Source organism: Tinamus guttatus, unplaced genomic scaffold, assembly GCF_059628265.1.
Source record: "Tinamus guttatus ecotype Peru unplaced genomic scaffold, ASM5962826v1 Tinamus_guttatus_pri_ptg000008l, whole genome shotgun sequence".
NCBI classification, from domain to species: Eukaryota; Metazoa; Chordata; class Aves; order Tinamiformes; family Tinamidae; genus Tinamus; species Tinamus guttatus.
In genome coordinates, this window is record NW_028288542.1 from 1,817,837 (window position 1) to 1,842,783 (window position 24,947).

General features: G+C 34.6%; 1 protein-coding gene across 7 annotated transcripts in view; it reads right to left on the reverse strand.

The window, feature by feature from the left end:
- DMD (dystrophin) overlaps positions 1-24,947 on the reverse strand; it is a 1,078,552-nt gene that overhangs the window by 709,417 nt on the left and 344,188 nt on the right. For all 7 annotated transcript variants that reach the window (XM_088521823.1, XM_088521851.1, XM_088521829.1 and 4 more), the window contains exons 9-14: positions 18,966-19,154; positions 18,440-18,621; positions 12,877-13,027; positions 8,549-8,668; positions 920-1,021; positions 713-820 (exon numbers count right to left, since the gene is read on the reverse strand). In XM_088521823.1, coding sequence (XP_088377949.1) covers positions 713-820; positions 920-1,021; positions 8,549-8,668; positions 12,877-13,027; positions 18,440-18,621; positions 18,966-19,154 — 852 coding nt within the window. The remainder of the gene's footprint in view (positions 1-712; positions 821-919; positions 1,022-8,548; positions 8,669-12,876; positions 13,028-18,439; positions 18,622-18,965; positions 19,155-24,947) is intronic.

Genomic DNA, 24,947 nt, shown 5'->3' on the forward strand with positions numbered 1-24,947 from the left:
TAGTTTTAGTAAGAGACTGTACACAAATTCTGCTCACTGCCTTACAAACCTATCATCACAACTGTGGAATAAGCTGGTGTAGTTATAAAGGAGACTTTTCATGACAGCTTCTCCTTCCCTATATCCAAACACACCTCTATGTCTAGAATGTCATATGCCAAAAGCATATGCATGCTTTGAATTTCAGTGTCAGGATAGATGCTCAGTACCAGGATATCACCATCTATTTTTCTAAAAAAAAAAAAAAAACAAACAGTTCAGCAGTGGAAGAACGGCAAAAATTCAATGTGGGAAGTGCGTTTTCAAGTTTAAGGAAAATTTATCCAGTTTTGATGCATGATCAGTAGTTATTCATATATGTGTATTTATATGTGTCTATGTCCTTGCACATATACATATAACTCAGCAACACACACATGTATCTCAGTAACATCATCAAAGAAACTTCCAAAATAAAAGAAGTCTTACTAAGACATGCATGCTGCTTCAGTTCATAAACTTGTGACTGAAAAGACAGGCAAAGAAAAAAAAATGCTTGCTTGTTTCATGATCAGCAAGATCACTAACAAAACAATTTCATGCCCTTGAGATAACATCCATTCCCAGCAGCATGAAAAGCTGTTGAGTTAAACAATACTGCTTGAGAGTGGCATAAAACCAGGAGCATTCGGACTCATGAATAGGAAAGTTAAGCATAACAAAAAATACATACAGTTAATTTGCGTAGATTGGTCAGCATTTCATTTTGATCTTTAAAGCCAGTTGTATGAATTTTGCTCACAGCATCCTCTTTCTCAGCAAGCCAGGCATCAAAAAGGCACTGAAAGAAAATTGTAGAGAATGAAAAGACTCCAGTCAGGCCGTTCCTAGTGCAATTTTCTGAAGAACATTCTAATTCATAACTGCTAACACCACTCACCTGCTCTTCTGCAAAATGCTGCCACTTACGAAGAATATCTTGCAGAAGGACCCATCGATCTTCTGTCCATCTGCAGATGGCAGCCCACCGCTCTCCGAAGTGCTAGAAAGAAAGAAATCTACAATAAGTATCTGCATTTGTGTACCTTTTTTTTTTTTTGAACAAGGTCATCACATCTTCTTACTGATTTTCTTTTGTGAAAACATCTTGATAACTCATTTTTTACAATTTGAAGTCTTAAAAATATGTAGTGTGTCAAAGTGAAGTGGACATTACCACTGTTTGAGATGAGACTGAAATGGAGAAAAGAGGAAAAACAATAAAACCAAAAAAGAGAAAATTTTAATATTGATCTCATCACATATTATTCTATTGTTCTACTGTCTTTGGCAATATGTGCTGAAAGAAAAAAAGAAAAAAAATGCAAAAAAACTAATTTCTCCCTTTACTGAAAATTTATGACCCCATAAGTCTGAAGCCTAAATAGTATGTTTATTATAATGCACACTCCCTAAGACCTTTTCTCTATAAAATTCATTGCTTTAGAAAAAAAAAAAAACCTTATGTAAATGGAATTAGATTTTAACTTTTTAATTCACTTTCCAAATACTGACTAGAGAGTATAAGTATTTTTCCAAACTCTTTTTAAGGAGAGCATCATAAACATCCTCTGCTGGAACACGGAATAAATGAACTATATTTAAGCCCCACCTCCTCAATACAGCATTATTGACACTTTGATGTTAGAATATCCACACAGTTCACAGCACCATGCGGAGGCATTTACTCCCACCTAGGAAGAGTAAAGCTACACTTAAATTGCTCCTCTTTTACCAGTAACTGCGTGATTGAGCACAGTCCCATGTTAATGCATGCTTCCCACAGGGATGTGTAGGTAAGCTGTAACCACTCACAGATCAAGGAATCACATTTAGTGAATGCCCTGGTCACTAGTATACAACCATCATTTTCCATGATAGCTGTGACAGCAACAGCACCAGCCATTCAAGTAGGTGTTCTGACAAGTATGTTTGTTTTCAATTATTTTAGCCCTTTATATATATATATCAGCATATTGTGTTTGCTTAAATAGAAGTTATACACCGTGCTACAGCAATATCTTCCAAGTCAACACCCAAATTTAGTTATTTCTGTGCTACTTTTCATATTGCAGACTTTTGCTCTGTTACATTTTTTTTCATGTTTTTTAAAGCAGGAAATTCTTTATTTACAAAAAGGACCTTTTCTAAAATATCACCTGAATAATTTTTAAGTAGCACATATATGAGCAGTACATTTTAACAGTATGGCAAAGAATAAGAAAAAGTTTGCTCTTGGAATCTACAGTATCACTTTTTAGTGACTCTATGACCTACCTCAACAAGCACTTCTTTCTCATCTAGAAAATGCTAAAAGCTCAAGAGTACAAGATCAAATACCAGCCTTTTCTTTTACTCCAAGAAACCCATTGATTTGTATCCTTAAAAAGTTTTGCTAAGTCAAAGCAAACCTCTATTTTCATAATATTTTTTCCAAAGAGGCATGAAAATGACCCTTTATATAAGTATATATAGTTACTAAATCATACTAAATCATCCATCCTATCTGTTTGTTCACAACAAACAACATTTCACCTTAAAAGACGCCTGAGTGGTGTCTAGTAACTCTGGCTTAACCAAGAATTTTGTTGACAGCAGGGAATTCAAATCTCCTGAGAAATGAATTAAATTCCAAGTAAAAATCAAAGCAGCTTCTTGCTTCTTTCAAATATCTTTCAGAGAAATCGGCCTTTAAAAAAGAAATCTTTTTTGTTGAATGCAAAAAGCTAGAGCTAAAACATGGCAAAAAAATGACCTGTAAAGAGGTCAAATTAAAAAAAAGCATGGGAATATGATAAAATGAATAAAAACAACACAGTGGAGTGGGAACAGTGGAGTTAATGTATAAAAAGCAGCAAAATAACAAGCTCTAATAGAAGAGTTTATCAAAACTTCATTAAAGCAAGGCTAAGCACTTACACTAATAAGGAATGGTGGAAATATGTTTTTATCTATAAGCCAAATCGATTAAAAAAACAGAGAGAAATATTCCCTATATTCACACAGTTTCTCCTGTGCAGCAATAAGCAGAGTGTGCAGTTAAAAAAAGAAGAAAAAAAAAGCTTTCTTTAATTATTTTTACATATTCTTACAAAAACTACGCATATATCATAATCAATCAAAGGATAATAATATTGTGAATAATATGAGTGAATACTGGAGAGCGAGGAGTACACTGTTTGGTCCCTTCCCTCAGAACGGGGAAGGGCCTTTGGTGCATCTCTTATCTTTCCATCCAGGACAGATGCCTGAACCCTGGGAGGGCTCTCATTTGAACGAGCCGCTGAGAGTCCTACAAGAACCTTCTCTCTACTGGGTGTAAATAGAGTGAAAATGCCTTGCCTTTCCTGGCATCTAGGTGGTATTCAGGGATTTCTCTGGGCTAATATAATTCCCCATACTTTCCTGGAGGAAAAAAAAAAAAAAAAAGTCTTCTACAGTAGCTGTTTGCTGGATCAGTTCTCTGGTATAACGGCATTAAATACAGATACAAGTCTTCTTCCACAACTGCCATTTTTTGTAAGTCTTTACAATGAGTCTGTTGGGGTCTGGGTGTTGCTCATTAAATAGCCATTTCACAGAAGTAGCATAAGCATAGCTCCTCACAAAACGTCACATACTATTATATCAAGTGTGTACTGCTAAAGTAGATTTAATATTTAACACTCACCTAAGATAGCTGTAATCAAACTACCTACTGTCCTTAAGAAGCACTGTAATTATGTTTACTTTATTTTTTCGAAGCAATGCTAACATATCTATGGATAACTTGCTTTCTGTACCACAAACTGTTTCTTAAATAAGACTCCATAATAAGACACCATTCTTTTTTCTGGCATATGGAATAAATCTTAACAGCTTCTGCAATGTTAGTCTGAAGATAGTGTAAATTGTTGCTTGTCAATCTTTTAAGACTTTTAAAATGCGTAAATATCCCTTATATAATTTATGTATACACTCATTTATTTGCCTCTGTCTATAAGACAGTTCAGGAAAATGCAGTTTGGCAACTGTATAGCAATAACTGCTAACTTTCTATAAAGTCTGATCAATATCTCACTTAGATGGTTTTAAAAAGCCTTTGCATAACAGTGCACACTTTTGTTTTTCTCTGCTCTAAAAATCATGCTGACAGATACATGCTTCAGACTTTGCTCCTCTATGCTTTTTTGTCAAACGCTCTGACAAGTGTGCCTGCCAACATATCACCTCTCTTGTTCTTATATTCAATTTGCAAAGACCACATGAAACTCCCTTTCCTCTCCCTGCTCAAATCCAAACAACCTTCTCGTACACTCAAGAACAGAGCGAGAATATTTTGTGAGGGCAGCAAATGGACTGTGGTAACGGCCCTCCTGTGCAGAAAGGCATGAAATTCTGAACACTTCCCCATAACAGCTTAAGCCCAATGGCTTTACCTATGTACTTGGTTTTATTAGCACCAACCATTTGGCATGTTTGATCCCAGGAACAGCCACTTCTCCACTCTTGCAGTCACAAATGAAACAATTCCTTTGTATTCCATTTACAGACACCTATTTCTATATATTTCTTCAATAGCTTTGCATATATTTCTGTAATAGCTTTGCATTTACTTGCCTTCTGTAAAGGCCTTCTCATAAAATGCTGACTAAGATACAAATGTCCAAATTAGAAGTATTAAAATCCCTATTTGCTTTATGATTCATTCATTATTGCTGATGCCTAAATTGACAACTCTATTTTGCCTTCCATGTTTGTTTTTTTCTGAATATCAATTCTTAGTTTTGCTTCAGGTACCTTTTTCATAGGACCACAAACTCTATGTTACAACTGTAATACTACAATGTTTTCCACTTTCTATCCATTTGGATTGCCTGGCTTTCTTCACATAGCTAATTTAAAAATAATTGATTCTGCCTCTTATGCTGGGATGTCTGCTGTTTGCTTTAGATCTTAGTCATGATCTAATAGCTTACAGGAGAACATGTGATTCTGCCATACTGTGAAATTAGATTAAGCCTGTCCAATAATTCACAGTCCTTTCAACTTTTTTTTCCTCCACACTGTTAAAAACCTCTTTTGTAGATATTCTGACTTATGCATTGCAGAAAACATTAAATAGTTTAGTGTGGCTTTTTTTGTTGTTGTTTTGTTTTTGTGTGTGTGTGTGAAACTCATTTTCATATTTCTTTTCAATTTTCCTGTCTTCCACTCAAGGCATTTTTCCTCACTGACTTTATTTTCAGGAACCATCCGTTTGCAAGGGATTTGCTTTATACTGCTGAACACAATAAAAGCAGTTGGTAAAAAAGTTTGCGAGATTAAGATAATTTTGACTTGGGATACCAAGGTTTACATAACTAGATACTGAAAATGAATTTAAATAGAAAGTAATAATTGACAGATCAGAGGATGCTGCTTTGTTTCCTTGCCCGGTCTGTGTTCCTTGAAGTGACTAAATATTTTCAGTAATGCATTCTGTATTTTTGAAGTGTCAGTTCGCAGCATCTTAGACAAACATGCACTACCTATTCTCAATCTCAGACTAATTTGCTGCTATTGGTACCCAAATTAGTCAGATTAAAGACAGTTTGTCTGTGGTACAATTATACCTCAGTGCTAGCTGTAATGTCGGTTTCTCTACATCAATTTTGTGCTTTAATGATTAAAAAAAAAAAAAAGAAATATTACCACTTTCATGCATAGTAAAGGCAAAATGAAGAAAACTACTTCCTTCTTTCTAAAAGAGTTGAAGCATTCATGGTTCTAGTACTAATATCCTATTTGAACTGTGAACCTGGAAAACTGACTGCCAGCGTAGGACCAGATAGTATGTCAAACTACTAATAGTTGATTTAAATTCATTATGAAGTCACAGAAAAAGGCATTACATTTTTTTTAAGTATGAGAGACAGTGAAGTACTAAACTCTCTTAAAACAAAAACTAAAATAGAACAATTTTTTAGAACATACAGACTACTAGCTTTATCACCAATGTACCTCTAAAATGTCATTCAGTTAGGACTTTCAAATAATTGCTTTTAAAAAATGGGATGGTATTGTCTGGTTAGTTATTTACACTTAGGGTCAAAAGGCAATTTAGGACATTTTTGGGTTGCAAGAACCTGGAACTCTGCGGGAGGTATAGGAATAATAATAATAATAATAATAAAGGAATAATAATAATAAAGTAATCCATGTAATTATACATGAGACTGCAAGGTATGATCTTGTGATTTGGATAAGAGTGCTAATAGTAGATTGTAGAGTGCTTGCAGTAAATTATAGAGAAAGATCATTTAAAAAAAAAAAGTGATTAGTTTACTTGTGCATTTAATAATGCACTAGAAGACACTCTTTTCTGCATCTGGCACTGTTGTGACAGGAGCCAGAACTGGTAACTTCTTAGAAGTAGTAGTTCAAAGAGAGAAATTTTGGAAGTTTGTTGTAAATCCTACTCTAAAGGCAGTCTGAACGGGGGTGCCATAAGACACAAAATCTTTTTGTCGGTCTTGAATACAGATAAAGCAGGTTAACGTTAAAGGAGTCATACCAAAGAAGGAAGTGGCTCTCAGATACTTCAAAATTATTTCCTACTTGTTTATTTTTAATTTCCCTCTTAAAGTTTTTACAGTTTGCCTCTCTTCAGTATACATTACACAAAACTATATGATAACTACTTCTATGTATCCTTGAAACTATATGTGACCATACTTCTTTAAGCTTGTTATATACTTCCTTCTGTCATCAGAAAGGGGCGGCAGGTAAGTACAGCTTTAGTAAGAACTAAAATATTCTTTAAGAAGTCTTTTTTAAAGGCCAGGATTCACAAATTAGGCAATGATAATATCAATTGTACGATCATAAATTTCATGCTAGTTATATTTAGCACAATATAAATTCAGATTCTCCTCCAGAAAACAAAACAACAAAGCACCTATGAAAGACTACAGATGTAGACCAAAGATTGGAAAGTGAAATCTTACACAATATTTAATTTTAAAGAAGGAAAGTAACAACAGGAAAATGGGAAACAATCACTAATTTTTATTCACAATGTCAGAATAAACTATCTTTCTCTTTAAACTGCTTTGGCTGCAATAAACAGTATCCTTGTATTTGCTTCAGGGAAGATGTTACAAATTATACAGCTCAAATTGACCATATTATAGCTTTTAATTTTCAATTAGGAAAATGTATTTCCTTTATATATTGCTATAAAAATTGTTTCCTACCAATATAAAGGTTGTTCACTGTGCCTTAAACTGTCTCATGTCTTCTTGCAGTAATAAGAAAAGATATAACTATTTCTCTTATATTCAACAATTTAATAAAAATAAACAGATTTTTCATTACCTCTTAATCAAAAAGGTTGGTCATTTTTTAAATCAAAATTATGAATATTTTGCACAACAACATAAGTTTACAAGTTGCTCAGCTTAGTCCAGATGCAAAAAAGGTTTACCCTCTGCCAAAATTACCATGCTTAGCTTTTCTATTGGCTTATGTCTCTAAATAAGAAATATTAGGCATTCAAATACAGTTAGAACACTAGGACCAACTTTCCAGCTCCATGATTTATGTGTTTTTTGAATCAGTCTCCTCACTACATTCTGAAAGGAAAGTCAGTAGTGGATTTCCCCTTTTCCACTCCTACCATGATGTGATCAGATCCTTGATCTGGATAACTGTACACCTAAGACTGCTGGGTTCATCAAACCAGAGATGTAGTCTTAAGATCTTAGCTATGCATAAAGAAAGCTGAATGCACTACTTGAAAATCATCAGGATGTGTAATACAGCCTTAGCATTGGCTTGGAACTGCTCCTGTCTAAAAGTAGTAACACCCTTTCAAGTAGAGCAAGCAGAATGAGTTTCGTGAAAGAGACATTTGTTTAGAAACACTATTTTATATATTGGCCAATATTAGCAGAAAGCATGATAGAATTTTCCTTGACAGATCAGTTTGATCAAGACTGGCCAAATACGGAGGACTGTTACTGATATTATTTTCTTGAAACTACAGGTCTATGAAACTGATAAGAATTCAGCCATCAGCAACAGTTTGGAATAAAAGGTAGGGACCGTTTTGCCATTCTTGCAAAATAGCAATTTCAGGCCATCAGTCATACATGGCTCCTAACTGGATGGCTGATATTCTCCAACCTATGATGAACTTTATTGAATATATAGTAGGTACAATTTATTTCGCAAAATTCTATTGTACAAATGAGAGTTGTGGCCCCGAGGAAGAAAAGATAGATAGACAGATAGATAGACAGACAGACCTGCTTCAAAATAACTATAAACAAAATTGACTGAGGAGTGAAAGGGCCAAGCTTTTCAAATGTGATTTATTCAATTTATTCCAAATCTCCTTTTGAGAATTTTTAGTGATAGAAACAAAGGCAATGTAATACTGGATCAGTCTGGACCAGCCATTGATTTGTCAAAGAAAAGCACTGTGAAGTATCTCCTTTGCTCAGGAACACACCTACACTTCCTACCAAGGATTGTTTATTCACTGAGAGTAAAGTTCAATCGTTACCTGAAGCTGTTCTTCCAGCACAGCGGTAGCTTTGTCTCCACTGTTCTCATCCACCACCACTACCATGTGGGTAAGGGAATTCACCTTGATTTGCTCCTGTTCCAAATCTTCTTGAAATGCCTGCAATTTAAACAGATGTGTATTAGAAAAGACATGTATTAGAAAATGTATTGCAAATCACAAAAAACGCCATGCATTTGAAGCCTCCCTGGTTGGTCAGTAGGAAAAAACAAACCCCTGTAAGAATGTTATAAATTCTGTTGAATTCTGTGAATAATAATTGATATAATTATATTTTGTTGCATTTACATATATATGGTAACATAAGTATATTTCAGAGACTGGCATTACTTTCAAGAAAATTACTTACCAGTACTCACTCACAAGTCCTAATTCTTCATACAAAATATCAAACTGAAAATTTGGGTTGAGAAAACATTTGTGAAGTTGATGAAGGTGATGGCTTATAGATATCACTGTAGCATGCTTACTATATACTGCACATTTTAAACAGAACCGGTTTAGATTTTATTCTTCATATTACCATAATAAAATACCTGAATATCACAAAGATTAAAAAAATATGTGAAAAATGACACACACTTTCATTAAACAGCCACATCTTCTCTTCTGGCTGGCACGCCTTCCACATTAATAACACCGGATAAATCTGATGAGGAGGCCTGACTCAAGGATGGAAAAAACATGCAGCATTTATTGCAGAAATGAGACAAACTGAGAGACATTTTATGATTTTTGCATGCCTAAGGAAGAATCCCCTTTTTCCTCTTTAAGCCAGGGCCAGATGCAACGAGTCTGAGGAGAAACTTTGGTTGAGAAACAACAACCTCCAGGAAGTGAAACCACTTACCTCAAACCTGCCCAAAGTGATACTTAAACAGCTCCTAACTCTCGAATTCCTGCGACACTCCACAGAAAGGTCAAGCGAGTGTCTCTGACCCTCCCGCATCTGTCCAGACTGGATCGCACCTTTCGCTGTCCTCTTTTTTCACAGCACACACACAGGTTGTGTCTCTTCAGGTTATACCCAACAGCATTTTCCCCCCTTTTTAAACTCCTAATATTTATCTGCCTCTCTGTGAAAATTTACTGTGTTGTTTTGTTTCTTAAAAAATCCCCTCGAAATGGACTTGTTGCCTGCTCTAAAGTCACACACACAACTATGGGCTGTGGACTACGGGCCTCAGTCTTGCTGACTCTAGTGTATTTCTTAGTTCTAAATTCCTTACTCTTAACACATTTCAGTTCTGTTGTGGGCATAGCCTTTGTGCCAATGTGTTTGCAAAAGTCCTCCTTTTGCAGACGTTCACACCTGGGATTGCTGCTTGCTGCAGAGGGTTATGACTGCAAGGTGGTTCTGAAGGGCCGGGACATATGCCAGGCCAGGAGAACAGTCCCCAGAACTCAGATTTCGCAGCTTTTTATGACCCAACAAGAGAGTGCAGAGAGCTCCTAAACCAGATGGCATACCACAGTTTGCTAGTCTCGAGGTCAAATATCTTATTTCAGCCGTATGACAATAAGTGGATTGCTTCATAAATCTACAGCTAAAAGAGAAGGTGACCTGTTTCCCTGATCAGTGTGCATCCATCCACGGGCATCCTGAAGCAAAACCAAGGGATGAGTGATGCTGTACAAGTGAAGGAATAGAGGGTGCTTTGGATGTGTGAGTCTTGCACAGAGTATAAAAGATTTGAAGAGCCAAGAAGCTCACAAAACCTGAAAATTTAGCCATTTTCTGATCCCCGGATGGATACAATTCCCCCTGAGCTAACATGGCTGTTCTTTAAACTCAGTGCTGAGAGTCTAATTCTACCATGAAACTCACTGGAGAGAATCACTTGTGGACAAGAGCTTGCTGAAACAGAAATTTACTAAGGACAGTCTTAAGACTGGAGCATGCTCAGATCAAATCATTTAAATTCAAGTTTCTAACAAGCTTTTGTCAGCCTGTAGAGAGTGCATTTTTTCAGGGACTTAAAATGTGGGTAGATGTTGAGGGATGGGAACAGCAAAAACAGCAGCAGCAAACCCTACAGGTCCTCTAATTGCACCCAGAAAGTGGCCAAAGTGCTTGTTAACAACCAGAACATTCATTAGAAAGAGAATGTTCACACAAAGTTAGTTATCTAGCAGCACCTTTCTTGACAAGCCTTTATTTTCCTAAGAACCTATCCATTCCTTGATGTGACATAAAGGACTCAAAGGAAGAAACTTAAGAGAAACACACACAATGCTTATAAACACCTACGTGTAGCTGTCTGGGTATATGCTCTGCAAGAAAGACAGAGTGCCCTTTTCTGCAGCAGCTTACTACAGACTTTTAGAAAATACTGGAATTTAATGTCAAAGACTAGAGAAGGGGAGGCAAGAGAAAAAAAAAAAAAAAAACCCAGACCATTAATGATATCTTTTGTGAATGCGCTGCCACATGCAACTAATGTTCAAACATATGAAAATCTGTATGGGGCCCAGAAGCTCAAAATATGCTACTGGCAACAAAATTAACAAATGTCTGCCTTTGAGGTAGTTAATTAGAAGAGCTTTAAGATACTGTTAATTACACATCTAAAATAGATTGGGAGTTTCCTTCATTTAGGAACAAATCAGCCAAACACTCTGAAATACAAATTCCTAATTTTTCCATTTTTAGGGTCTCTGTGGATTAAGAGACAGTATTTTCATTTTAAAGCCATATGAGAGGCACCAAAAGAAAATGCAATAATATCTAGTAGACAAAATACAACTAGTAGCTAAGCTTCAAAGGAAACAAGGAGCAACATTTATAATAAAAAAGTCCTGGAGTTCTACTAGTGTATGATCTTTCTCAAGAAGGACTATTCCATTTTTTCAGATAGTCATTGCTGCTAATATCTTTCGCCACTGCTTTGATCATTCTGATCAACATCCCAAATATTCAAAATCAACTTTTTTTGTAACAATAAAATGTAGAATAACAAACCAGTAAACTATCAGTTGCATTAAAAGTACATTTTTGGTTAAACACAAAATTTCTGTCTTTGCTGAAATCTATTTCATTTGAAATAATGCCTATCATCCTATCTTTTAACTCATGGTTTCTCCCAATAATTTTTACATCATTAAGACTGAGTTGTTCAGTCATGTGAGTGAGACTTTAAGAAAGGTTTGGGGTGATTTTTTTGCCCCCCCCCATACTTTTTTGTCACTTTTTTACTTCATACTGATATGAAACATTTCTGTTATTGAAACATTTAATAACAGAACAGTGTTATTAACATTCCTGAAATTTTGTCTTTATGATAAGCAGCTTTGCTGCGTAAAATGCTATATTTGAAAAACTTGCAAACATGTAAGTTTGCATCACAGAACAGATATAGCATCAGGCCTAGAATTTCTGTTTTTCTTCAGCAGCCTTACTGGGAAAACAGAAAAATCACCTTTAAGTTAGAAGTGGATCATGCAGTCTCTTGCGGTTTGTGACCTCTCTTTTGACAGGACTGTAAAAACTTGTTTCAATTTTAAATGATTTTCAGGGCAGTGTTAGCCAAGGTACTAGAGGGCAGATCTAACACAGGCCATGAAGCATCAAATGGCAAAAATCTGTCAGAGAGTAGAGAATTACTGAGGTAGAAACATCAATAGATTATGTCTGTGGATCTCCACAACCTCACAATTTTTCTGGGCTTTCTATATTTGCCTATGTGTTCCTATCATAATCATGTTTGTCATGGATGAATAAACAAGTTTACATATTACATAGATCAAATGCTGTACAAAGACAAATAAACATGTATATGTAGATGCAAATAGGAAACAAGGCTTATTTTCAAAAATGAATTAACATGAAAACAGACAATTTAATCCAGTAAACAAAACAAGTTTTTCCATCCTGGAATGAGGAAAATTTGCTCAAAATGTCTTTCACACTACTCTTTGGTTTGTTATTTTTCATTAACTAAATAGAGTACTAAAACATATATTCTAAAGTTAACAACTTCACTCTGACTATGTGACAGCACAATAGGATTATCTCTTCAGAGTCCTAAGAGTCCAAACAAGATTAGGCAGCTCAATAATATTAATTTTTTATATCAGGAAGAAAAGCCAGAGTTGTGACACAATCGCTGCACAAAACCTTTTTAATTGTACAAAGCAATCAATGGTAAAACAAATTTTCACATTACTGTGCTGTGTTCTAATGTCAACGGTAGACCTTTTAAAATGTCAGAATTTCACTGTTTTTGTTTTGTTTCCAGAAACTGCACATGAATTCAGTAATACAGTACCTAAATATGAATTTAGAGTAACTAAATTCTGTAACATACCTTATGTTCTTCTACTTGACGCTTCAGGTCCTCTAGATCGGGACCTAAGGGCTCTGAATCAACTGTCTTTGTCCTTTTCTCTGTTTTTGTTAGCCAGTCACCTAACTGGGCTAGCTGCTGATTTTGAAGATCCATTAGAATTTTATGTAAACTGTAAAAAAAAAAAAAAAAAAAGTAAATTTATATATAGAAGAAAGCAACAGAGCAATGGGCAGAAATGTCTGCCCTGCATACTCACAATTATCCTCATCATGCTTTCAAATTAACTTTGAAGGAGTACAGAGAGTAGAGACTGTGCAATAGTTTTGTGAAAGGTTTACTCAAATTGTTTCTTCTCACAAGCTCAATTGATACTGAGAAAAGAAATCTATTCAGCAGAGGCTTTGCTTTCACTACTGAAACACATCATTTTTGCTGAGACAGAAAAAACAAGGCTTGGGGCATTTCAGTTGCTAAAAGGATGTTCATGAGGCTACAGCTCAAGACAGGACAATACATTCTATTATCAAAAAGGTAACTGAAACTTGGTTGAAGCTGTTTTGAATTAGTCATTGATTTTTTTTTTCATTAGAAGTGCAAGTTCTGTGTGTGAATTATCTGCGATCAAATTTTCACCTCTAGTTGCCTTTCTATTAGAACTGCTTGAAAAAATATACTCTGATATCTCAATATCTATACTCTGATTTCTCAATAGCTGTACTCCCTAATACAAGTACTTAAAAACCCCACTATCCTCAGAGAGCTCTGCTTAACATCTTTTCCAATTATATAGGTACAAGAGAGATTATTACATTTTTCAGTTATTCAATGGATAATACTGTAGCAAATTAGGAAGTATACCAGCTTCACCTAAAGAAATTATTTTGACTGACTGAAAACAATTTGTCAAAATATCTATTACAAATCCTTGACATTTCATACTTACCATCTTCAGATATTCTATACTTTTTATCTTATCTTTCTCACTAATCTAGTCAAATTATCTACTGAGATCCCACTGGGAGAGGTGCAATATGTGCATACTGGGAGGTCAGCAACTTGAGAAATGCTTGGACAAATCCAAACATTCTGTCACAATTTTGAGATATGCCCAGGTAAAACAATTATTTCTGGGTTTTAATAAACAATTTTGGATTTTCACAAATCCAAAAATTTGATTTGATCAAACTTCCAAATTTATAATTTTGAAAATTCACATCAACAAAAGAAGTACCAAAAGAAGTACCACCTCTATATTTTGCCAAGTACACCTTTCGAAAGAAATAATCACCACAGAAGACTGCATTTGAACATGTGAATAGCTACTTTTGGGGAGACTTTAAAACTCACCTGAATCACAACCTTGATTTAATAATTGTCAACACCACATGGACATAATATGCCAAATCTGACAGCCTATTTGTAGCCTATTCATAAGTTAAGAGACATGCCTGAAACTTCAGCACATGGATCATTGAATATTTTTTATCTTATTTATCTCCTATGTTTCCAGCAAACCAGAGGAGTGGTAACAAGTGGTAGATGAGGGAAAATCTGGGCTATTGAGAAAATGTGTAAGTGGTGGACAAATGAATCCTGACAAGTACTTGGCTCTGAAGCACGCTTTCTACTGCATAAAAAGGGTGGGCTGGTGGCAAATGCTTCACATTTAAGAAGAAAAAAAATGCAGAATAGGCCAGATGAGGCAATCTTACAGAAACTCTGACTTGAAAACTCATTAAAAGAAATAAAAGGTTGAAATATGTCTTAGTAATAACTGTTTCCCAAGTTATTCTTGATTGATCCCTGATGGTACTGAGATAGTATCAGTTTTCATGCGTGCAACTCTGTGTAACTGTGCCACTTTCCAGAAATTCAATTTCAAACCATAAATGACCTAGTTTTTAGAAGATCTTAGAAGAAAAGGGCCAAAGAAAATAAATTGCTATTGCTAAAAACTGGAATTTCCACAAAACTTGAGACACTGAAGAAAAGAAAGAAGTTCCAAGAAGCAGGAATGCTCCACTAATCTAACTAACTAAAAGGTGGTAGGTATCAAAGAATACTACTTGTCTAATTTATCTTTTTCAAGATTTTCTTCTAGGAAGAAGGTCTCACCGATCTTAATGATATGCTAAATTTCAAATCGTTTATCAATTCATTATCATAATGGCTGGAAAATATAGGCAGTATCTTTTCCAACATAATCACTCTCACTTTCTTTAAGTGCCTCATCATTATACCCTGTGGTTTGCAAGGACTGGCTATCTCAGATCTACCTCATGTCCTTTTTTTTCAGAGTGCATTCTCTGCTCTTAAAGTTCTGGACTAGGGTATTAAAAATAGTAAATATAATGCTTCATCCTAGAGAGATTTTTTTTAGTGATAAATGAAATAATATCCTAAGTGCTATAGAAAATCTGCTAAAATAAAGAGAATTTGTTTTAAAAAACAAGATATGATGAAATACTTACTATAAAGAATACTGATATTATTCTGAAGCAAGGAGCATAAACTTGAAAATGAAATAATCACAGCTGATTCTTAAGTAGAAGAATGTTTCTCTTTTCTTCCCATTTTTCAGGTACTTTCTGGTTTTCAAATTACTCCGATAAACATCTGATAGAGGTTTTAGTATCCATTTATATACCTCAGGAGATTATTGTAATCTCCGTTTATGGTATGGTCCTTATGCATTTCAAATACAAAATACTATTCCATTGAATTTAATGTGTTTTAATAGTTGCGGAATCCTCCATAAAGGGGCAAATTGTATTAGGTTTTCCTCTCCAGTGGTTCATTTATCACTCTGAGTTGCTTTACTACAGAGAATCCTATTTAGAGGCAGACGACAGGAAAGAAATGAAAAATCCTGTTCTTTTCTTCAGCGTGTTAATGGATTGCTGTAGGAGTCAAATATTTTCAATACATAGTAAATACAAGGTAAACCCCATTTGTGCTGCTTTTCCATATGGCATTACAGTGTTCCCAACTTTCTGTAATATTCTGACAACATTTTTTCAAGTCTTGAGTCTATTTTTTTTAGTATCCTTTATCAATAAGTCTTTCTACTCTATTTTTGATCACTTGCTTTTGTTTCCCCTGTGCTGCAGCATAAGCTGCTTTACTTGCATATCCTACTGCTGCTACCACAGAGGGTAGACAGCCTTTCTGTTCTCATCTTCACAAATTACATCTGTGTCTGGATAAAGATGTCACTGTCATCAGTACCACGCTCAAAACATTACACTTTAAACTGAAGCTAAAACTCTGAGGTCCCTCAGAGTTTAAATGAGGTACACTAACTCAGAAATATGTTATGTAATGATATGAAAGCTCACAGTCAAGTTCATAATCCTCCAGGTGGTATTTAGAAATCTGGTGTTGACCCAATAGATCAAAACTAGCCATCTCCAAGTGTACCACCCCTGCAAAACTTTATTTTGCCCTAATCTGTTTCATGGAATTAATAACACTTAATTTCTTGTGTACTATCCCTTTTATTTCAGGTCTCTCTGATTTCATATTACACAAATATGGGCAATGACCTGTAGCTGTACCTAGGAGATAAATTTAACAATCTAAGAAGATATTTTGGTAGACACTCTTCAACTCAGAGATGAGATTGCTCCTTGAATTAAATGAAAATAAATATAGTAAATAAAAACTGCCTACAGGAAAGTGTCATGGATTTTTCTTCTCAAATAAAATGGCACAGCTGGAGGAAGTTACTTGGAGAGACATTAGAAGTCCAGCAACAATTGAGACTTAGAGACTTTCAAAGACATGTAAGATTATAACAGATAAAAGCACAAAAATAACTTCTCAATATAGTACCTGGTATTAATCAGAAAAGTAAATCAAACATTTTGGATTACATATAAGAAAAAAGAGGGCATTATTATGTGATTGAATAATGTCCTGGTTTGCCATTTAATACTGGGTGTGATTCTAGTCTTCTTTCAAGTTAGAACTGGAAAAAAGACCAGAAAGAAGGATATGGATAATCAAAGATATGGAAAAACTCTCATGGGAGAAATAATTAATCAGGTTCATAATCTTCAGTCTGGAAAAGAGATGACGTATTTATATATGTGGAGAAACTGAGGAGTATACTGCTGATCATCACTTCCAGTATAGCGACTAGAGGGAATCAATTAAATTAACAAACAAACAAACAAACAAATGCCCACTATGTTTCAGTATTTCATGCTAGAGAAGAAACCAGCACAAAATTCATTGGAATTCATTGTCAAAGGATGTTAAGGATGCTCAAAAGTTTACACAGGCTCAAGGAGAAACTGAATTAATAGCTAGGAGAAAAACCAACGGCAGGCTACTGAATACACAAAACTATTTCCATCTCAGGAAATCCCCTTAGTTAAAAACAATGGAGGTTCTAAGAGTCCTATAGAGAAGTTTGTAATAAAAGGCATGTCCTGTTAGTTCAGAGCAATGGTCCAAACAGCCCAATATTCAGACTCCAGCAATGGTGATAGGAAATGAATAAATGCTGGTTCAGCAAATTGTGTTCCTCCCTTAAAGCTTATCCTTTTCTTCTTCTCTTATTCTCATAGTGAGGACAATGGCCTGACCACCAAAGAAATTCAGCTATTTCTTAATATCACACTTGCAAAAGGACTTGTTACTTGTTCTCCAGCTATAATGGAGTCAATGAGAGTTGCTCACTTAGGACTTGTGCAATATGTCTTTCTGAGAGGAAAATTAAGACCTTAGTGGAAAGACTGTAATGAAGTCTAGCTTCAAGACTTGAAAATACGCAATAGCATTTATTGCTAATTCTTCTCTAACAGGGAATATACATTATTGTATTACTCTTATTAAAGTTTATTTTAATTTGAAATTACAAGAATAATCTGAAGATTTATGTTCAAGTAGTCTATTCTGTATTGCACATTAAATAACTCCTACACACAGTAAATGACTAAATGACGTCAGCAAAGACGGTGCATTATACAGATAATCAATGGACCATTCTTTCTCTAAATGGCACTTTCCCACAAGTAAAATTAGGATTAGTTTCAGAATTTTAACTACTGAAAACAGACACCATCATATCAAATGCTCTAAAATGCATAGTTATTACACATTTCCTATGAGAATTCTGAATACATATAGAACTTTTTTTGAATTGTGTAATTTGCTGTCAGATAAACCTGTAGGACAATATTTTCTGATAAGCTAACCTTCTATTTACTGGATTTTTATTGGATCATATTTGGATCATATTTTGCAGGTTTTAAAGATTTTTCCCTTTGTCTCTCAGTAAGATCTCCTCCATTGTAGTTCTATCACTGTGTGATACTTGCTGAAACAATGAGAAAAAGTGAGGTAGCTTATATAAATTCTGGCAAAAAAGTTATTAGTGTCCAAGCTGTTGATAGTGCTCATCTCCAAACAGTCTGCAAATCTAGAGGTCAATACATATTACATTTTAGGAAAAGAAAGATCTGAGACTGAGTCTAATCCAGAGTGAATTGAAATAAAGTCTGACCTGTTAGTAAAACTCAAGACTGTTCCAGTCAAACCACATATATAATATTTTTGCTGACATATTACTTACTTGCTTTGTTTTTCCATGCTGGCTACCCTGAGACTTTCCCATCGAGAATTAAGTAGATTCATTTGTTCTTGGATTTCATTTTCTTCATCATCTGAAAGTTTCCCAAGTGACAGAAGTTGACTTCCAACTTGCAAAACATGGCCGACACGTCCTTGGTGGGCTGTTAATTCCATCATAAAACCCTGACAATAAGATGAAAACTCTCTTTTAAGTTCAATTTTTGTGAAGAATAAAACAGTCACAGGAGAAATGTTCAGTTTTATCTTTTTTCCAAAGTTGATTTTCAAATTTACTTTTGATTTTTCTGCCCCCCACTCTAAAGCTTATAATAAAAACAGAAATAAATATTTTGACTTTTTGCATATGGTGTAGTCTCTAGTAATATCTTTGAATTGTATAAAACAAAATTAAAAACAAAGAAAAAGGAGTGAAAATAACCTAGAAATATTTTTACTTGTTTTATACCTCTGACTTTTAACATAGCATACAAGCAGATATAAGACTACTGAAAGCTTAGTATATGTACCTCATGGGTGTGAAACTGTTCTTTAACAACTTCTACATCATTGGATATGTCTCCTTGTGCTTGTAATGCGTCTTCAGCAGAGAGAAGCCATGTGAGTACTTCCTCTAAAGCAGTTTGATAGCTGTCAAGGTCCATTTCTGATCTTGTCAGTGTGGTGCTAAATGTCTTTTCTTCAACAGTTTCTACAAACTGATCAAAAACAAAAATTTAGAGTAATGCAAACAGCATCTACTCCAACAAGCCTACAAATGAACAAATGGGATGCCATTGTCTTGTATCACAAAAAAGGATTAAAAAAATAATTATCTGGCTAATGAGCAGAAGGAGTCAGTATAAAAGCTATAACAAGAATCAGCCAAGACTGAGAGAGAAATTACAAAACTCAGAGTAAATTAGATATTTTACAATAGAATTCACAATTGCTAGTAACTATTCTGAGTAGTGACAATATTTAAATTATACCTGTACAGTGTTCTTCTACTTGCTTTTCAATAAATACTATAATTTTCCATTCTTAGTTTACTATTTCACATCCAAGTATTTTCTCTTGGAAATGAGGGAGAAATATTTATTTTCCACAACATCAAGAAAGCAGCAAGTTCCATTCAGACATTGCAGAGAAAATAATGGAAATGCCACGCAGAAAGGAAAACAACCCTTTAAACAAACTATTACATTTGAACAATCCATAGACCCCCATTTTATTAGTACTATGCTATAAAGCCAAAAAGCTCAGAAATCACATCAGAAAACGAAGTCATATTTTTTACAAAAGTGTGAAAAAAACTGTTCATTTCTCTTCCCACACAGGTTAATGTCACACTCATTCCTTAGTAGCCAAGTAATTTTGACAAACACAGAATTTACATATTTTACATGTTGAAGTCAAGAGAAGTCAGTAACAATTTAGTTATCACTGGAATAATGGACTAATGGAACAAAATAAGCAAAATAGGGGGGTTGTTACAGAAAATTTCATCTAATTTATTTGCCAATGAATTCTAAAAGAAGTTAAATTTGCTATGAAGTTAGCATAAAAACAAAATTTTATGTAAAAATGACTATGCCTTTATCAAAAGTGATACAAAGGCATTTCAATGATTTATTAGTTAGCAGAAATTGTCCTTACCAATGTACTCATGTCAATAAAATACTCATAGAAGATCATAAAGTCTTGCAATGTAGTTTTGTACAGAAAGTTATATTAATATAACTAAAAGCAGGAAATGTAATGCATGCCATATCATTGTTCAAAATGAAATTCTCAATTTTGATCTTCACAACAAATTCATTCTTAAGTGCATGGATCTTAGATTCACATGCAACTCATGTGAATTCTAGTGTCATATGCTAGCTAAAATGCCAGTGATAACTTCATTGCCACTCCTGCATGAAAAAATAATGTTCAGTAAATAAATCCAGAACAGAAAAATGTTGAAATCAATGTCATTCTTCTCTTAGTTTTAAACAAAGCACTGTCTTATACCATAAATAATGAAGTATAGACAATGCTTAAGACATACTCCTGTGGCAAAAATGACTGTCTAAATGTACAATTCTTCATTTTAGGTAATGCAAAAGATACTAAGTCACCCAACTGCATTACATTGCTGCAGCAGCATCATTTTCTGTAGTACCTAGTACTACAGATGCTATAGTAGCTGAGTAAGACTGTGGATATAATGTCTGAATGCTTGCAAAGATCTAATTATCTCTGACAGTTATTTGTCTGAAAAATTTCCATCTGAAAACTGAAAATCTTTTTTTTTTTTTTTTTCTCCTTAAATCCAGTATGGGATATTATCTCATAGGTGACAAATGCAGAACCAAGTGCACGCCAACAATGCTTTCTGTTAGAAAGAAATACTCAACAAAGGTCTCCCTAATATTTTTGACCAGTCTTCACACTGCTTTCTTTCATGTAATAAATACGTAAATACATGCAGCTCTATTGAAAAATTATGGACTCATGACCTTCAATAGCCAAATGATTCAGATTATTTTATGGCTAGAAGGGGATCTTGTAATAAACCTTGAACAGATGTTAAGAGTGCAGGAAAATAAAGAAAACAACAAATACCCAAAATGGAAATCAAAAGACTTTCCTGGCAGGTATTGCAGACCATGTTTTCATTTAAAAAGATCCATTTTCCAGCAGACAGAATTAAGCAATGTTTTAGAGCATGTATAAGCAAAGGACTGTGGAATAGTGTCAGTAATCTCTATATGCAGTGTAGTGTGGAAATAGCTACTTTTCTGCCCTCACTTAAAGCTTGTGGCATTGCTCATAACAGAGTGCTCAGATCAGCTAAGAGGTGAACGGAGCAGAGAAAGGGATGATTTTCTTGGAGCAGAAAGAGTTTAAAAAGAGATGAAAGCATTCATATATAGATATAATAATGATTTAACAATTCTCAAATAGTGAGGCCTGAGAGAGACTCATTTTATCTCATTTTTACATATATCAGGCATATGAAAGGGTAACAGTGAGAGAATAACCATCAGAAAGCCACAATATTAGTAGCATCTTGTTATTCTGGAACGCACTGAGTATGTAGAATATTTGTGTTTGGATTTGAAATGGACAAATGTAGCAACCATCTGAAACCTTTAAATCAATTTAAGCTAATCATCCTCATTGATGTCATTGATAAAAATCAAGCCATACCTACCCACCTTGAAAATGGGACTAAAATTCTTTCTGCATCCTTAAGTAAGTACCTCAGTTGTTACCAAGCCAAAGAAAGGAAGCAATGTCTAGGCATCCTTGATCTGAATCTGCACTAGCAGAGAATATTTACATTGTGAAAAATCTGCAAGTGAAGGCTTTTAAAATGCTTCTTGGAGTCAACATTTGGATCTACCTTTACAAAAATCATATAAACATGTATTTTAACTCCACTGCTATACCATATCTTCACTACTGCAGCTTGTGCTGCCAGCTGCCTGAAAGATAACTGTACATCTTCTTTGCCCTGTGTACGCAATGAAAAATACCTAGACGCAGCATCAGAATCTCAGACTGTGTTATATAGTCCTGACCAACATTTTGTGGCAGGTGAATAAAACCTGCTATGTGGAGACAGTACTAAACCAATCACTTCAATACGACCTGAAAAACATCACAGATTACAAACTTATCCCTCTAATTTACAGGTAATGAGGTGAGATTGAATATAGAAGGAAGGAAGACTAGCAGATTACTGCTCTTGCAACAACATCCCCATCAAAAACACATTTCTTTTGGCTCAGCTCTAAACACCATATCGAACACTAACCTAATGTTCACACTTGCAAGTGCACAGCTACTGAACTAACTCCGATGAGTGTCCTACATCATACAAGAGACAAAAATGAGTTAGTTGGCTTAATAACATCTTCACTTAGATACAGGCTATCCACTATCATAACACAAACCAAATTTCAGCATGGAGAGTCTAGAGCACCAAGACTAATCCACACTGAAATAATATACGCAGTACTAACACTGAAATCCTTATTTTTTTAAAGTAAGGACTGAAGTTAAAAAAAAATCAGTAAAAAAAAGTATCATATAAAAAAAGAAAAGAACATTTCCTGTTAGAATTACATCTGAATTTGTAATAAATCTTTTCACAGTTTCTAAAATACTGAGACAAAATTAAGATTCCAAGATAATTGCATGTAGTACGCTGAGAACAAAAACATAGATCTATTAATTCAGACATAAACATAATTGCTATTTCTAGCAATTTTGATAATTTTAAGAGATTAAAAAACAGTTAAATGCTGAAATTAAATTACTCTTGTGCTATATAACTAGAAAGACTATATAAAAGAGGAAAAAAAACCTTCTCAAATGGGCATACAATCTCATTCTTCAATCAAAAAATATTCTAAAGCAAAGAATTAGTGATTACCCAGAGTAGTTTTTTTTTTTTTCTTAGTAAAGGCAATTTAAGTCCAGAATAGTTTTCCGTTTTTGAAGATATCCTTTGCATGATTGTAGCCTTAAATAGTAGCACACATTAATCACTCTTTAATCATGTCTCTTAGCAGGTGGGACTAATACCACTGCCTATCTTTCCAGTTGCTTGAAGTCTCTCATTACAAAATCATATTTTACACTTCTTTAAAATTGCCAAATTATGACTGTACAGGCTAAAATGTTCCCTGTAAGAATTAATACATTTTTTTTTTACTGATACTTTCAGTCAGAATGTTTCTGAGCATTTCTGAGAACAAAATTAGGGAGACACATCATCTCTAACATTTGTGAGAATAATATTGACCATTCCCTTGTTCTAAATGAAGTAGCATTTTCATTTTATCAAGGATTTCAAATGCTGTGTTCATGAATGAAAAGGTCCTGGGTCAGGGAAATGTTTTTTTGCCATTCATATGGAAGATCTGCCCAATTTGGCCTTATCATAAATCAGAAAAACTGCAGCTTTGCTTGCTCAGTTGAGACAGCCTAGATTTTTAGTAGCTGATCTTCCTGGTGTCTCTGTTTCCACTGGTAATGCTTCCACCTGCATGAACTGGCCTGTCCTTGCAACTGGTGGTTTGAGATGCAGGAGACGATCAGTTTATGACAACTTAACAGAGCTGAGTCTGCATGCATGTCAAGATGGAGAAATGTAGAGCCAGGCAGTGTGGCGAATGTACAAAAAGAAGCAAAAAAGTTCTTGACCTACTGCCAGAAAAGGGATGAAGGAAAACAAGTCTCTTCCGCTCACTATATTAGGCAAAGCTGGTACAAAGACTGATTTATAGCTGCAAGGGAAACTGGGCTCCTAGTGACTGGGAGTCTAGAGGCCTACTGAGATCAACTGAAAGCTAGTGAAAAAGCTTGGAAGCAACTGGGGGAGATGATCAAGGAAAGGAATAAGACTGGGAGCTAAGGAGAAATACAAAAGTATTAAGAGCTAAGAGAGAGAAAACAAGCCTACTGGACACCTGGAATAACTGGTCACCTGGAATAACAAAATTTTCTAACAATGTAAAAGCTGTGTCATTTAATATATATGATATAAATGGTCTTTTACAAAATAAATCATGCTTTTTTACTTAGCATGTTTCTCCTAGACACTCATGCTTAAAAACAAATATTACAGCAGGTTTTGCATAGCAGCAACTTGACTCTTTTTTCCCCACCAAGCCTAACAAAGCATATTCATTTTATTAACTTCCCAGGAATATATTTTGGCCCATGCTTATCTAAGTGTTTTAATTTTATCTTTTTTTTTTTTTTTTTATGCTGACTGTATAATGTATTGCTATATTTGAAGTATTAGTGATGGTGACAAAACACACAGTATTTGCCTCTCTGAAGAAGACACTTTCCATTCAAGCAATTAAGAATCATGTCTCCAAACAGTAATACAATTTGAGGTAGACGCATTAAATCAACTGCTTGTGATTGAATTGCATTATTTTCACCATTTAAATTATGATTTCTTGTTGTTAAAGTTGCTTGTTGCTCAGTCTTCCCACCAGTTTTCAATGCTTCATTTTTCTTCTGATTCCAGAACAAGATATATTTTAATGGACATTATTTCTCAGGAGCTGTCACTTAGTGCAGTAGCCTGCGAGATCATTTGGTCTCTAAATAACGCACAAGTAAGGATATTCTTCACATAATGTAAGTAGAGATTTTCATCCTGACAATACATTTCCATTATTATCTATGAATCTTCAAAGAACTCTCTGGTAATCATTGTCAGCAACATTAAATGGTAACAGGGTCCTGCAAGTACAACATACTTCAGGAAACCTTGAGTCTGCTCCCAGTAGTGCTACAACTTCAGATCAGCAGATTTCTCTCCCTTGAAAAATATCTGTTGCCTTGTACATAAAACACTGGAAATGTAATTTTATCCACTGATGATAATTATTTCACCTTAAAATTTATGTTATTATGCATATTGTTTCATGTAGTCACATGAGAAAGAATTCAAGATAGAAAATGATTTAAGAATCATGTTTATTATCATTTAAAAA